The sequence below is a fragment of the Xenopus tropicalis genome, chromosome 4 (assembly GCF_000004195.4).
Source record: "Xenopus tropicalis strain Nigerian chromosome 4, UCB_Xtro_10.0, whole genome shotgun sequence".
NCBI classification, from domain to species: Eukaryota; Metazoa; Chordata; class Amphibia; order Anura; family Pipidae; genus Xenopus; species Xenopus tropicalis.
In genome coordinates, this window is record NC_030680.2 from 104,952,319 (window position 1) to 104,967,314 (window position 14,996).

Here is a 14,996-nt window from a genome sequence, read left to right on the forward strand (position 1 = left end):
GCAGCAAAGACACAAGACTGGAACTCCTGTTTGGTTCTCAAGGCTTTGTTCTATCCTACAGTTAACTTCCTATAACTTCTTCTACAGAGCCTGGTGCAACTATGTTTGTAAGAGGGTATAAAAACCCTCCCAATCCTTTTGTGCTTTATTCTGACTATCTTTTGTTCAGAATCCACGTGCCATGTCAGTTTTACCTCCAGAGATCTGTCTTTTGAAATTCCACAACAGGTGCAAACTTGCCCAGTTATATGTTCCCCTGCTGTCTTTACCAGTGAACAGGCATTCAGACTAAAAATAGGCTCTAGCAAAGCCTGAAATGCCTACAAAGACCCATTAAATAGTGACTGTCTATGGCATCTTACAGCAGCTACTGGCATGTGCCAGAATCCACAGACTTGCTTGCATTTAACCTTTCGACTGCTAGCAGTGTCATAGTTAATGTGAACTTATTAACTTATTACTAATTTGTGGCATATTGCATTCAGGTTCATGACTACAGGTCCTGTATATTTTACAGTCTGAGGCTGGCAAAGGGGTTTGTAGCATTTGCAGGGACTTTTTCCCTTTATCTTTCTACATCTAATCACTTGATTTGTAACACTGTATTGTATGAGCTGGATCTAATGCAAAATCTAGCTTATATATATATATATATTTTTTTTTTTTTTTTTTTTTTTTTTAATTTTTTTTGTATTTTTAGATAGCGGATTGGTTGTCGGATGAAAACAGTCCTGGTGTATGCATGAAAATGGATGAATCAAGCAGACCAGTGAAACTGCGCAAAGTGGTGTTAGGCTTTCCTTGCAGCACCAAGCAGTCAGAGTTCAAGTTTGATCTAACACTAAATTACAAAATAGCTAATATAATACAAACCTATTCAGATGGGAGACCAACCCTTGTGGTAAATATGATGTTTAGGATATTTCATTTTTCTATACGTGTTACTCCAACGTACTCAATATAAATTATGTTTTTGTTTTAAAGTTTTGTTCTACAAGGAAAGGAGTACAACAAGCAGCGTCTATTCTAACCAAAGATGCAAAGTTTGTAATGAGCATTGAACACAAGCAGAGGTTTGTTTTGCTAAGGTGTTTTTGTTTAGTGCTGTTTAACCCCATTTAACAACTTTTGTGTTTTTATAGTAGTTATAGTTTAGCATATTAAGATAGGAAGTGAAATACTAATATGGGAAGGAGATCTGTTATCCGGAATGCCTGGACCTGGGCTCCCAGAAAACAAAATAATAAATAGGATTGTATTGCCACCAATGTGGATTTATTCAGTTTAGTTACCATTTTAGTTAACCTTATTATTTTATTATTATGGAGAAAAAGAAAATGGACTCTGGAATAAAAGAGGTCATTTATGTAGAGCCAAGGGTCTCTGTGGCATAAAAAGGCCCCTGCAAACCCTGCAATGCCCCTGAGTCCTGAAGGGCCCTACTTCCGCCAGGGTCAGAGAGGACCTTAAATTGCTGGCCACTAAGCCCATGCATACCTGCTGCTGCACTCCTTCTTCAACATACAGTCATGGCCGAAATTGTTGGCACCCTAGAAATTTTTCCAGAAAATCAAGTATTTCTCACAGAAAAGTATTGCAGTAACACATGTTTTGCTATACACATGTTTATTCCCTTTGTGTGTATTGCAACAGAACAAAAAGGGGAGGAAAAAAATTTGACATTATGTCACACAAAACTCCAAAAATGGGCTGGACAAAATTATTGGCACCCTTTCAAAAATGTGGATAAATAAGATTGTTTCAAACATGTGATGCTCCTTTAAACTCACCTGGGGCAAGTAACAGGTGTGGGCAATATAAAAACGTCTTGTGGACAGATGAGACCAAGATAGAGCTTTTTGGTAAAGCACATCATTCTACTGTTTACTGGAAATGGAAATATGTGGAGTGAAATATGGTGGAGGTTCAATGATGTTTTGGGGTTGTTTTGCTGCCTCTGGCACTGGGTGCCTTGAATGTGTGCAAGGCATCATGAAATCTGAAAATTACCAAAGGATTTTGGGTCGCACTGTAGAGCCCAGTGTCAGAAAGCTGGGTTTGCGTCCGAGATCTTGGGTCTTCCAGCAGGACAATGACCCCAAACATTCGTCAAAAAGCACCCAGAAATGGATGGCAACATAACACTGGAGAGTTCTGAAGTGGCCAGCAATCAGTCCAGATCTAAATCCCATTGAACATCTGTGGAGAGATCTTAAAATTGCTGTTGGGAATAGGCGCCCTTCCAATAAGAGAGACCTGGAGCAGTTTGCAAAAGAAGAGTGGTCCAAAATTCACGGTGAGAGGTGTAAGAAGCTTATTGATGGTTATAGGAAGCAACTGATTTCAGTTATTTTTTCCAAAGGGTGGGCAACCAAATATTAAGTTAAGAATGCCAATAATTTTGTCTATCCCGTTTTTGGAGTTTTGTGGGACATTATGTCCAATTTGCTTTTTTTCCTCCCTTTTTTGTTCTGTTCCAGTACACACAAAGGGAATAGCAAAACATGTGTTACTGCAATACTTTTCTATGAGAAATACTCTGGGGTGCCAACAATATCGGCCATGACTGGCCGAATTTAAATAAGATACTTAAAAGTTTGAAAAAAAAAAAAAAGTATTTTTAGGTTTTTTTTAGGGTAACAGACCACAGAGAACTTTAAAAATTAGGTCATAAGAATTTTTAAATGATATGGTTATAGATCCAAAAAACTGTTGAGGTCAGGGTTATGATGGGGCTGTCAACATGAGCGGATGATACTCAGGGTTACAAGCTTTTATAAAGAAACGTGCCAAATGCAGAGTTTGTTCATTGTGCTGCACACAATTTAAATCTTGTTCTAAATACTTATGTGAAAAGCATAGTTAAATTTTTCAGTATCCGTGCTACTCGTTGGCAACAACTCAACAGAGTTTTTGCAGATGCCAAGTACAAATAAAACTCTTAAAATATTGTGTCCAACCAGATGGTCAAACTGATTTGACTTATTTTGATTTAATCTCTATAAAATACCATTTAAAATTTGATATGCACTGCTTATAGAATGTTGCACCCAGGATGCTATTCATTCTAAAAAAACTGTGAAAAATTTTGATTTTGCTTTGTTACTCGTATTCCAAAATAAGAAAACATTAACTTAGTTTCTAAACTACTGCAAAGTTTGTAAGCTAATCTTCACAGACCCGCTACACATTTCATCATTAAGAAACAACTTTGAAGATCTCTTACAGCAGCGTTTTTCAACCGTGTGCCGCGAGATGTTGCCTGGTGTGCTGTAGGCAGGGCCGCAATTTTTACTTTAAAAAAAAAATCCGGGCCCTGTCATTGGTTGCGCCCCGTGTGTTCGGGTGACGTCAGTATGCACGGGGCGCAACGTTATAAAAGGGCCTGTGTGCGGTCGCGTGTAGGCAGAAGTGCAGAGGCGGCGCGCGTGAGGGGAAGATGCTGCTGAAGCCGCCGAAGAGTAAAATGCTGTTGGGCACCAATGTATTAGGGGGGGCCACGGGGCACACTAACTTATGGGGGCACTGCTGCTGGGCACCAATGTACTAGGGGGGCTGGCTCTTGGCACCAATGTACTGGGGGGCACTGCTGCTGGGCACCAATGTACTAGGGGGCACTGCTCTTGGCACCAATGTACTAGGGGGGCACTGCTCTTGGCACCAATGTACTAGGGGGGCACTGCTGCTGGGCACCAATGTACTAGGGGGGCACTGCTTTTGGCACCAATGTACTAGGGGGGCACTGCTGCTGGGCACCAGTGTACTAGGGGGGCACTGCTGCTGGGCACAGAGTTAAATTTTTTAACATTTTCTAATGGTGGTGTGCCTCGTGATTTTTTTCATGAAACAAGTGCGCCTTTGCCCAAAAAAGGTTGAAAAACACTGTCTTACAGGAAGCAAGTGAATAGAAGATCCCATAAAATGTTTTCAAACAACTGTTTTCAGTAGTTCATTGAATATAATAATCCAGCATTTAACCTGGCATTTCAATAGTATGAAGACCATTTTTGCTTCTTGAACCCTAAGCCATTACTGCAAATGAACAATGAAGAGGTGCAAAAGTAGGTAATGTCAGATAGCATAGTAGACCAGCTAATAAGCTTTAAGACAATCATGGCCCCAGAAATACCGAAAAGAAACATATCTGCTGTAAAGGATCTTTCAAGATTTTTATTTGTTGAGAACAGTTGTTTAGAATCAAAATTTCCCACAGTTTTTTAGACTGACATTTCTAAAATCTTAAATTAATGTTATTTTATGTAAATGTGCTATTGTGTGCTTTTTGTTTTATACATGATTATATTTCTTTTCATTGTCTTAGGCTTCAGAAATGTGCTAATTCAATTAAAGATTCTAAGCTAAGAGGTTAGTACTATATTTCTGAATAATCTCATTTAAAAAGGTTTGGGCTATTAAGTGCATGAATAGCACAGCACCAAATAATCATAAATAATTATTTCCTTTACAGATGTTTTACAATATGGTGTTGGTTACCACCATGCTGGTGTTGATATATCTGACAGGAAAGTCATTGAAAACTCTTTTTTAATTGGAGATCTTCCAGTACTTTGTAAGAGACTTTATTTAAATATGTTTAGTAGGCATGATTTGATTTTATTGTTCACATATTGTAATATATTTATCTATTTGCCTTTTTACCAATCTATCTAATCTACATGTCATCAGTCCCCTTTTCTGTCTGTCATGTATATATTTTCCATCTTAATTACTGTAGTAGAAATTAATGTATTGTTGATTTGTTTTGTTTTTTTCTTAGTCACCACAAGTACCTTAGCTATGGGAGTAAACCTTCCAGCTCATTTAGTTATTGTAAAATCAACAATGCATTATGTCTCTGGAATGTTTCAAGAATATAGTGAGACAGATATTCTTCAGATGATTGGAAGAGCTGGAAGACCTCAGGTAAGATTTGGTTGCCATTTGGTTTCATGTTTTAGATGTAATTAAACTAGTCAGAATTAGTTATGTAGTTAATTTGAGTTAAAGAAAACACCTATGCAACTCCTACAATTACTCATATATTTGGAAGGGTTCTGGATGAATGTGGCAGGACACTTAAGGGGAATTTATCAAAGTGTGAAATAAGAGCTCACCATAGCAAAATTCCACTACTCATTTATATGAGAATTTTAGAGCTATATTTATCAAATGATGAATGCTAACTTTCACCCATTGATAAATACACCTCTAAACCCCCATAGAAATAAACAGAGATAAGCTGAATATGTCTGTGGTGAGCTCTAACTTCACATTTTGATGCCAGGATTCATCAGAGTGCTGAAAAAAATCTTAAATTCAGTGCATCCCTGTAGCCTTTGAGATTACAATAGCCCTGGATATTATGCTTGTTTAAGTTACCCAACTTCCTCTTGAATACATTAAAGGAGATGTAAAGGCTACCAAAGAGTTAATCTCAAGCTGCAGGCTTACCTTCAATAATGCCCTTAAGTCTCCCCAAATTGCCATTGTTCAGATGATCAGAAGCCAAACAGGAAAAAAAACCGCTTACCTGGGTAAAGAGGATTCCCATAATACATCGCTCCTGCACTGACTTGGTGACCAGGACTGCTAGGCGGAGCATGCGCACATGTCCCTCTTCAGCATAAGCAGGCGCGCTCCCCTTCTGAGAGAACGGGTGCTATGGCAACGCGCTGTATAAATAGCGCATGCAGTGGCGCGCCGGGGCCATTAGAAGCCGACAGGCAGCCGGACAGGCGAGTGCTGGGGGGAGCTGTGAGCGGGAGCGGGGGGGGGGCTTGGTACTGGTTGACAAAGCGAGTGCTGGGGGAGAGTGGAGCGGGGTGGGGGCAAGTGATTAAGGACTCCAAAGGTGTGGGGATTGGAGAGGAGGGTTCAGCCGGACAAAGATGCAGGGAGGGTGACAGGGGGTGCAGAGGCTGCTTTCTGTGTAGTCTGGGATCAGCTACTAGTAGCCCAGTGGGGAACAGACAGGGGGATGCATGCGCAGTAGAGATGTGAAGGGAAAGGGTATGGGCATCCCTTTTTTAAAGATGACAGCGCTGTTCACTGAAACAAGTATGTAGTTTGTAGTGAGTGTATCTCTGTTAATCTTTCATTAGGCAAGCCAGAAATATTGCGTTTTTACACAGCAATAGTAGTATTATTTAATAGTGTGCTTAATAGATTTTGACTTTCCTTGTCCTTTAAAGAAATCTGCAATCACAACATCATTTAACAGATTTTCCACCTGCAACCAGCTCTTCTCTAGAGAAAACAACCCTTCATTTTCTGATAGTTTAATTTTTTTGGTTGCACTTTTTCCAGCTAATTATTCCTAAAAATTTGCACCCAAAACTGCACTGCATACTTTAAGTAAGGCAATATTAAAAAGCAATATTTTAGGGGTTATTTACAAAGTGCAACCACGGTTATGGTCAAAGATGGCTGCAGTCATTGCACAAATCAGCATTTAGTGAAACACATGGGATACAGTTGTGCCATGTGCAACCCCCCTGGTGCCATGCAATGACACAAATTATGGGACAATGCATTATGGGTAAAGAACTTGTACCCAAAATGGCACCTTGTGTACTGCACTAGCTCTTGTTAATAAGCTTTCATTTTTTAAGCCAGCCAGTCAATGATTTTTAAGAGCCTACTTTATTTTATTTGGTAGATACTTACTGACACTATCTACAGTAGTTGAAAAGTCTATTATCTACCAAAATCCCTTAGTTTACAACAAAGTTCTGTGTAACTAACCTTCAAGTAATTTTGCCCAAGTGTACAACCTTGCATTAGTAAACGTTCATCCTCAGTAGTTAAAATCCGGAGCGCATAGATAAGAAAACAAAAACAAAACAAAAAAACAATAATAGTGTAGTAACGTTTATATAAAGTGATAATTTAAACACCGTTTAAAATTCCCTGTGCTCAATATATTAATATTCACACCACAGTGCAGTACCACTAACTGCTTACCAGATGGCAGTGTTGTTGAAGCAAAACAAACGTGGTGTATTCATTTGCAGAAATGTAGCTGATTAAACGGATATTGTATCCTTGGAGTGGAACTCAACTGTATCGACGTGCCAACCAAGACTGATTATCCTCATGCAGGCCGTGGCTATATCCTCATTGAGGCACACAAAGAGAAGAGCCGCCACTAGTGCAGTATTATTTATTATAAAACAATAAATAAAGAATAAAACTTACAATATGTAGTATGATACAGGAACTCAATAGCCCAAAAAAGCCCAACGTGTTGGGTACACTTCCTCAGGAGCATCAATCAAAACGCGCTGGGCTTTTTTGGGCTATTGAGTTCCTGTATCATACTACATATTGTAAGTTTTATTCTTTATTTATTGTTTTATAATAAATAATACTGCACTAGTGGCGGCTCTTCTCTTTGTGTGCCTCAATGAGGATATAGCCACGGCCTGCATGAGGATAATCAGTCTTGGTTGGCACGTCGATACAGTTGCATTCCACTCCAAGGATACAATATCCGTTTAATCAGCTACATTTCTGCAAATGAATACACCACGTTTGTTTTGCTTCAACAACACTGCCATCTGGTAAGCAGTTAGTGGTACTGCACTGTGGTGTGAATATTAATATATTGAGCACAGGGAATTTTAAACGGTGTTTAAATTATCACTTTATATAAACGTTGCTACACTATTATTGTTTTTTTTGTTTTGTTTTTGTTTTCTTATCTATGCGCTCCGGATTTTCATATTGTTGAGCTTTTTCGGGACCCAGTCAAAGGGGTTGTCTTAAGACGGAGCTGCAGTAAAGAAATCGCTAACACATCTAATTTCGCTATTTGGTTCACGTAAGATTGGAGATTTCATCACATGTGAGCGCTGAGGACCTTTGGTATTGTTTTTACCTCACTATATCCTCAGTAGTGAGTTTGCACCCCAGTTCTCCAATTAAGTCAAATCAAATCAAAGTTCTTTCCCTCAAAACCCAGCATGGGTTTCTCACAGGAGGAGGTTCCCTTTACTGCATAATTCAGGACAGCCCTGGTTCCAGGACATACATCCATTAATTTGATAGGCTGTCTCCTTTGTGGTACTGTATCACATGCTTTAGCAAAATCTAGTAGAGCACATCCACAGCCACCCCCAGGCTTCTGCTCACCTTATAAAAGGCAATTAAATTTGTTGAACAATATTAGTTGCAAATAAAATTATATGAATGTTGATTTTAAATGTATTCTATAATCTTATTCCTCATAATGCCCTCCAAAAGCTTTCAGGGCTACAATATCAGTCAGTATCGGAGCATGGGATCCATTTTTGAATTAACTACTGGCAAACTTAGATGCCAACAGGACAAAGAGTGCCACTGGGAAGTTGCCTATAGCAGTCAAACAGATAATTGGTTTTCTGACTGGTAGTAGACTGATCAAAACTAATCACTGATTGGTAACTGCATTTTTTAAGTTTCTAACTTCATTAGTAAGTGAACCCTTATTGTTTAGCACTAACGTACTAGTTAGGCAGGAACCAGTGTGAGACCGCTAGATGTAAAATCTGACTCTTGCGGTACAGCAGGAACTCCTAGCCCTTCCCAGTCTTCACCGACGCACTTTTGGGGCCCCGGAACTTTCTGCTGTGGTCCAAGCTGGGGCCCTGAAAACTTTCAGAGTACAGATGAAAATATGAGGTACCGGCAAGGTTTAGGCAAAATTGTAGTCGGGGTACAGGCAAAAGTCGAGACGGGCAGCTAGAAACGCAGTCAGGAACCAGGCCGAAGTTAAAACCAGAAAGTCTGCTGGCTGGCGTGGCCCAAGGCAGGAGACCGCACCAGACTGGCAGAGTGCTTCACAAGCACTTATGACAACTTTCTGTAGGGTGATGGCACACAGCAGGTTTTGCCTCCGGAACAGGCAACAAAACTGAAAAAAGCATTTCCATCACATAAGATATTTAAATTGCACAATTGTGCAAGAATGCATGAAAAGGCAATTTTAGAGATTCAGATTGACTTCAGTACAAAGCGCTGAAGGAGATTTAGCATGGGAAATAAAATTAATTTGAATTATAAGAATTATTGCTCTATATATAAAAAAACTTTTGATACAGAATCATAGTCAAATATATGTAAATTAAGTGAAAATAATTTTGTGTAATTACAGATCAAGATTTGTTCTGGTTTCTGATAACAGTTTTGCTAAATTTCTGTTTTCAGTTTGATTCTACAGCCACAGCCGTCATTATGACCAGATTAAGCACCAAAGAAAAATATGTACACATGTTAGATGGTGCAGATACAATAGAAAGCAGGTCAGTCTTTGTATATTTATCTTATAGATATCCTGCAATGCTGTTGTAACAAGTAATCCCAAATTACAAATATTAAATAAAGCAAAAACATAATCAGTGACACTTGGAAAGTGCAGAACCTGCAGGAAATATTAACTCTGGTAAAAATATTTCCCCTTTTTAATTAACCTTCTGAATGTCTACATATCTACATATTCTGAATGCCATTATGTCATTAATATAAGTTTGATTATGTACATATCAGCTTATATCTAACTCAAATTACATGTCACTTCAACGGTAAGGTTCTAAGACAATTTTGTGATTTGACAAGCTTTGTATATCATCATCAGCTTGCACAAGCATCTTGTTGAGCATCTGAATGCAGAAATAGCACTGCACACCATTACAGATGTTAAAGTTGCTTTGGAGTGGATAAGATCGACTTTCTTGTATATCAGAGCGCTGAAGAACCCAGCTTATTATGGTATGTTTTCACTTATGTGACATTTAATTTTTGTGGTTTCTAGTTGAACTGAGTGAAAATTAGCAATGTCATAAGGAAAAATAAATTAATCTTATGTTACCGCTATAATACATTTGATGCATGCTTTTTTAATTTTTGAAAATAAATACTGTTTTCTAGCACTCCCTTAGTATGGCCTAAAAATAAAAATACTGTATATGCACAATTGCTTGCCACAGATGCCAGATTTAAATTTTTAATGTGATATCAAACTGCTTATTCCACTGGTTCTATGTCGCATGGAGCACTATAATTAAAGGAGAACTACAATAAAAGCTATAATGAAAATGAAAAATATAATGAAAATGTAATATGAACTTCATCTAATAATATCAGTAAATGATAGTTAAAAATGCTGTTTTGCTCGATAACCTCTTATGTCCAGTCGAAGGCATCCCACACAACAAGCTTCCCAGCATGGAAATCATTCGCAAAGGTTAGATCGGGACCACAAGTTTCAAAATTACCAACTGCCCATACTTCAAGACATTATTACTGTGCACATACTATATTGTTTTAAGACTTGTGCTGTGATATTTAAGACGCTGTTATATAAATGTTATTTATTTATTTTTATTTTTTTAAAAGCTGTACTGCTTATGAAATTATCAAGTTTATCTTCATTTTCCCCCTCATAGCAGTCTATCTACAGTCAGCTTTGTGTTGGTTGAAAGACAGTTGGTGCTAATACATTATCTAGACCTCTTCAGCTATTGCTTCTGTACCAGTGATGGTGGCTTAGTGCTAACATAGACCTAATATGCTGGAGTGCTAATGCAAAGCCTGACATTACTACTAGAGCAGCCATGGCTGAAGATGTTTCATTGCTGATATAGAGGGATGGATGGGCTGGGGAGAAAATCAAGCAAAAGTTTTAACATGTTACTGATGGGGCATTGGTTTCATTGGTGTCTAGTGTTGCACCCTAGCCAGTCCCGAGTATGATGACTCTCATGTCACTAACCAGTGTGGTAATGACACCTGTTGCAAATCTATTCAGACCTTGGCTCTGTTGGGCTCAAAGCAGCCTGGCACTATTCAAACTGTAAGTACAGGACTCTTTTGGTTTTTGTGACCCCTGGTGCTCCATAGCCAGCATGTCAGGGGGCTGTTCACAGGGACACCCTTGTGCCTGCCTGCACCGAAGGGAGTGCTGCTAAACAAAGGTACTACTGTATTTAGACCAAGACCCAGCTCATTCTACTTCATTCTAGGAGTTCTAAAAACTGGGGCCTAGCATGGGGCAATATGCTGCGGGGCAATATGCAAAGCACTAAAACAGGGCACCTTGCACCCATTTTTGCCATCCCATGCTAAGTAAATAAGGTCAATGGTGTCAGCAAATCAAAAAATAATTTTTCAGTATTTTGTAGGCTTTTCTGAAGGATTAGACAAGATTGGAATTGAAGCAAAATTGCAAGGTGTGTAATGTTTTTTTGTTCTTGGAAATATTTCAGTTTTTAGAGATAAAATATGAAAAACATAAAGTTTTGAAACTTGTAAGCATGTTGTAGTTGCAATACTTTCTGATTTTCAGAGCTATAAGGCTGATGCCACACATAGGGGCAGATTTACCAAAATACAAATTCGAATCCTGAATTGGAAAAATTCAGTTGGAAACGAAAATTTATGAAGATCGCAACTTTTTAGTCGCTGTCGCAACATTTTCGTATTTTTCGCGACTTTATCGTATTGAACGATCGTAAATGGCGGGAAAACCTTTCCGACTTTGCATGATTTTGGAAGCCTCCCATAGGAATATATGGCACTCTGCAGCTCCAACCTGGCCCAAGGAAAGTCACGATACTGAAGCTTGAATGAATCCGAAACTTTCATACTCGGCGCAACAATACGATTTTTTCACGACGGCGACGAAAAAGTTGCGGAAAATACGTGCAAGATAGGAAAAAGTCACGATGTCGACGAAAAAGTTGCAAAAATACCGATCATGACGAAAAAACCGCATTCGGACGCATTTGGAGCGTTTGTGGATTGATAAATCTCCCCCATAGCGTATATTTTCGGCAAGCGGAAAAACGCTTGCCGAAAATATCGCCATACACTCCTACCTGTGCCTGCACCGGAATGAATGAGATATGCTCGGGTGCATGCACATGTAGCCGAAATACGCATTCTCTCGTGCTTTTATGCGTATATCGGCTACATGTGCCTGCACCCAAGCGTATCTCATTCCGGTGCAGGCACAAGTAGGGGACATATGGTGCGTATGGCGCATATTTCCGGCAAGCGTTTTTCAGCTTTCCGAAAATATACGCCATATGCCTGGTGTGGCATCAGCCTAAATCATGTACAGAACCTGAATAATTAAGCTTGATCTGAGTCAAATGTTTAAATTTTAAGTAAAAAGAAGTAAGATTAAAAAGAAGCTTAAAAGAAAAAAGCAATGCCAATAGTTGATGGTGCTCTTAAATGCTAAGTGGGTTCTCCCACTCTGTATAACTAAGAAACTACTTTTTCCCCCACAACATTATTTTACATTTATTTAACAGCTCTACAAAACAGGTACAATGAATCATTAAAGGACAATGAAAGGTTAATATAAATTAAAAGTAAGTCTGAAGGCATTCTTTTTAAGTACTTACTGCATATCTAAATTCCCAGATCCCTGCTTGCTTCTCTGAGATATGGTGCTGGCAGCCTACAGCAGTGTGAAGACTACAGTGACATCACTGAAATCTCTCTCCCCTTCCTGTAGGCTGCCAGCGGCAGCCTTCCTATTCTCTGAGCATGTGTGTAATTTGATCCTGTCTTCTGTTCTGAGCTACACATGCCCACCAGCCAATCAGAAGCAGATCTGGCAAAGGGGAGGGGGGGGTAGGGAATGAAACACATGTGCAGTATGAAGCAAGGAGGGAAAGGAAGGGAGAATACCTTTTTAGAGATGGCTGCCTGTTCTAGAAAATGTGAAGTAAGTGTGACTGAGTAAATATTTGATTAGGTGAGCCAAAAGTGTAGCGTTTTTACTAAACAATAGGAGGACTATTGGGCAGTATGCTTTTTACATTTTGACTTGCATTCTCCTTTAGAACATTTTGCATTTTGCTGTTCCAGTTTTATTTGCAAGATGCAAGGTTGTTTAGTTATACTTATTGTAAAATATGCCCTGCTTCTGAAATGTCAAAACAAAAAAAAAATCACTTTAAACTTACATTTGTATTGTTAGATACAGTATTTTAAAAATGTACATTTTTTACAGAATTGTGCTTAAAAAATCTAAATGATTTGTCTTCTCTGGGATTAATTAAAATGGATGAAGAAATTAATTTTAAACCCACAGGTAATGTGAATAATTTAAACTTTTTTTTCAAATTATAGTAATTTCTAAAAAACTAGATTATGGGGGAGATTTACTAATCCATGAACACTTTGAGTGTATTTTATGCGACTTTTTCGTACCTTGCGCAACTTTTTCACTGCTTTCGCAACTTTTTTCATACTTTGCAACAAAATTTGTGCGAAAAAATCGTATTGTCGCGCTGAGTACGAAAATTTCGGATTAATTCAAGCTTCGGTATTATGACTTTCCTTGGGCCAGGTTGGAGCTGCAGAGTGCCATTGATTCCTATGGGAGGCTTCCAAAATCATGCACAGAAGGATCAAAGTCGGAAAGGTTTTCCTGCATTTTACGTTCGTTCGGTACGAACATTTTGTGACTTTTGGATCGCAAATACGATATTATCGTGACTAATACGATTTTTTCGTAAGCATTTTCGTGATATTTGCGATCTTAAGAAATTATCGTATCCAATCCGAATTTATCCCATTCGGGGGTTCGAACTCGTGATTTCATGAATCGGCCCCTATGAGTTCATTTGTGCTTTAAGTCTATTTTTCATTTTTCAAATTCTCATCAACTTATTTTGTAAGTTCTGACCTCTGCTTACTCTAAGGGACTGATTTATCAATGTTTGAATATATTTTTTTCTGCAATTCAAATTTTTTGCAATAAAATTCCCAAATTTAAACTTTGGCTTCTAGAAGATTGCAAATTCATCTAGAAGTCAATTTAATAGAGTTTGTAGACCAATTATAAATGATAAGTAGAATACAACATTGCTGCATTTTTTTCATGGTTTTATTTCAGTTCAGATTAAAATATTTTCAGTAAATAAGCAAACTTTCAAGTTTGTAAAATTTTGGGATGTAATATAGGTCGCTAATGGAAAAAACAGTTAAGACTGGACATAAATTCGAATTGAGAACAATTTTGCCTTTGCACAAATATAAAATACCTTTTGGCGAACTCTTTGGCTTTCATGCAACAGTAAGATAGCGATTGCAAATTTTTTAGCTTGTACCAGTGCGCAGTGTATGTAGTTAATGAAAAATTAGTTATTTTTGCAATAACAATTACGCCATCTTCAAGCACGTCTTAAACATCTGTCAAGCGCAATTAAAAGTCGCAATGCAATAAAAGTCTAATAAAAAATACTACATTGTTAAATGCTAATTTTATTTTGTTTTATTCTGGTTTTATATTCAGTAAATTGTTAATGAATACCTGTAATTTAAAACCTGCCCCTAAATAAACATTAAGGGTCAGATTTATCAAAATGTGAGTATAGAGCTTAATGCATAAAAACTCACCCACATTCTATTTATTCCTATGGGATTTTTAGGGATTACATGGCAAACATGGGCGATTTTTTTCTGTTCTAAATTCTAATCTCACATTTTGATAATTCTGGCCCTTAGTGGAAGATTTAAATTCGTACAAAAAAAAATTGTGATGCTTTTGTGACTTCTCCTCTCAAATGCTAGATAATTTAAGAAAAAAATGTGACAGAATATTCTTGCTTGTATTATATCTCATAAAAAAGTTGAACACTAGCGTGAATCACATTGTTCCATTCATTTTCAATGAGGCTAAAAACTCAAATGTTATAAACTGGGAAAATAAAGAAATACAGTTGTAAGAGACAATTCTCATTCTATAGAACCATGCACGCTTCTATTTGCCAATTTTGTACTGGTGATTTTTCGCGGATTTTTTCTTTACATATAGACTTTTCATAGTTCTTATTAATAATCTCAAATATATTCATGTTCATATTTTTACGCCGTATTTGTTCTCAAATCCTGAAAAAAGCAAACTTGAATTTTCAAAAATCGCCCCCTTAATTGTGGTAAAACCTTCTTTTGTAATTTTCCATTTGTATTTCATTAGATGTAAACATATTAATATTTAA

The 14,996-nt window shown here is 37.8% G+C and overlaps 1 protein-coding gene across 4 annotated transcripts in view; it reads left to right on the plus strand.

Annotated features, from left to right (window-relative positions):
- hfm1 (HFM1, ATP-dependent DNA helicase homolog) overlaps window positions 1-14,996 on the plus strand; it is a 60,998-nt gene that overhangs the window by 22,489 nt on the left and 23,513 nt on the right. For all 4 annotated transcript variants that reach the window (XM_018093091.2, XM_031900196.1, XM_031900197.1 and 1 more), the window contains 9 exon segments: window positions 701-901; window positions 985-1,073; window positions 4,322-4,365; window positions 4,469-4,570; window positions 4,778-4,923; window positions 9,187-9,281; window positions 9,614-9,747; window positions 11,160-11,207; window positions 13,004-13,084. In XM_018093091.2, the coding sequence (XP_017948580.2) occupies window positions 701-901; window positions 985-1,073; window positions 4,322-4,365; window positions 4,469-4,570; window positions 4,778-4,923; window positions 9,187-9,281; window positions 9,614-9,747; window positions 11,160-11,207; window positions 13,004-13,084 (940 nt within the window).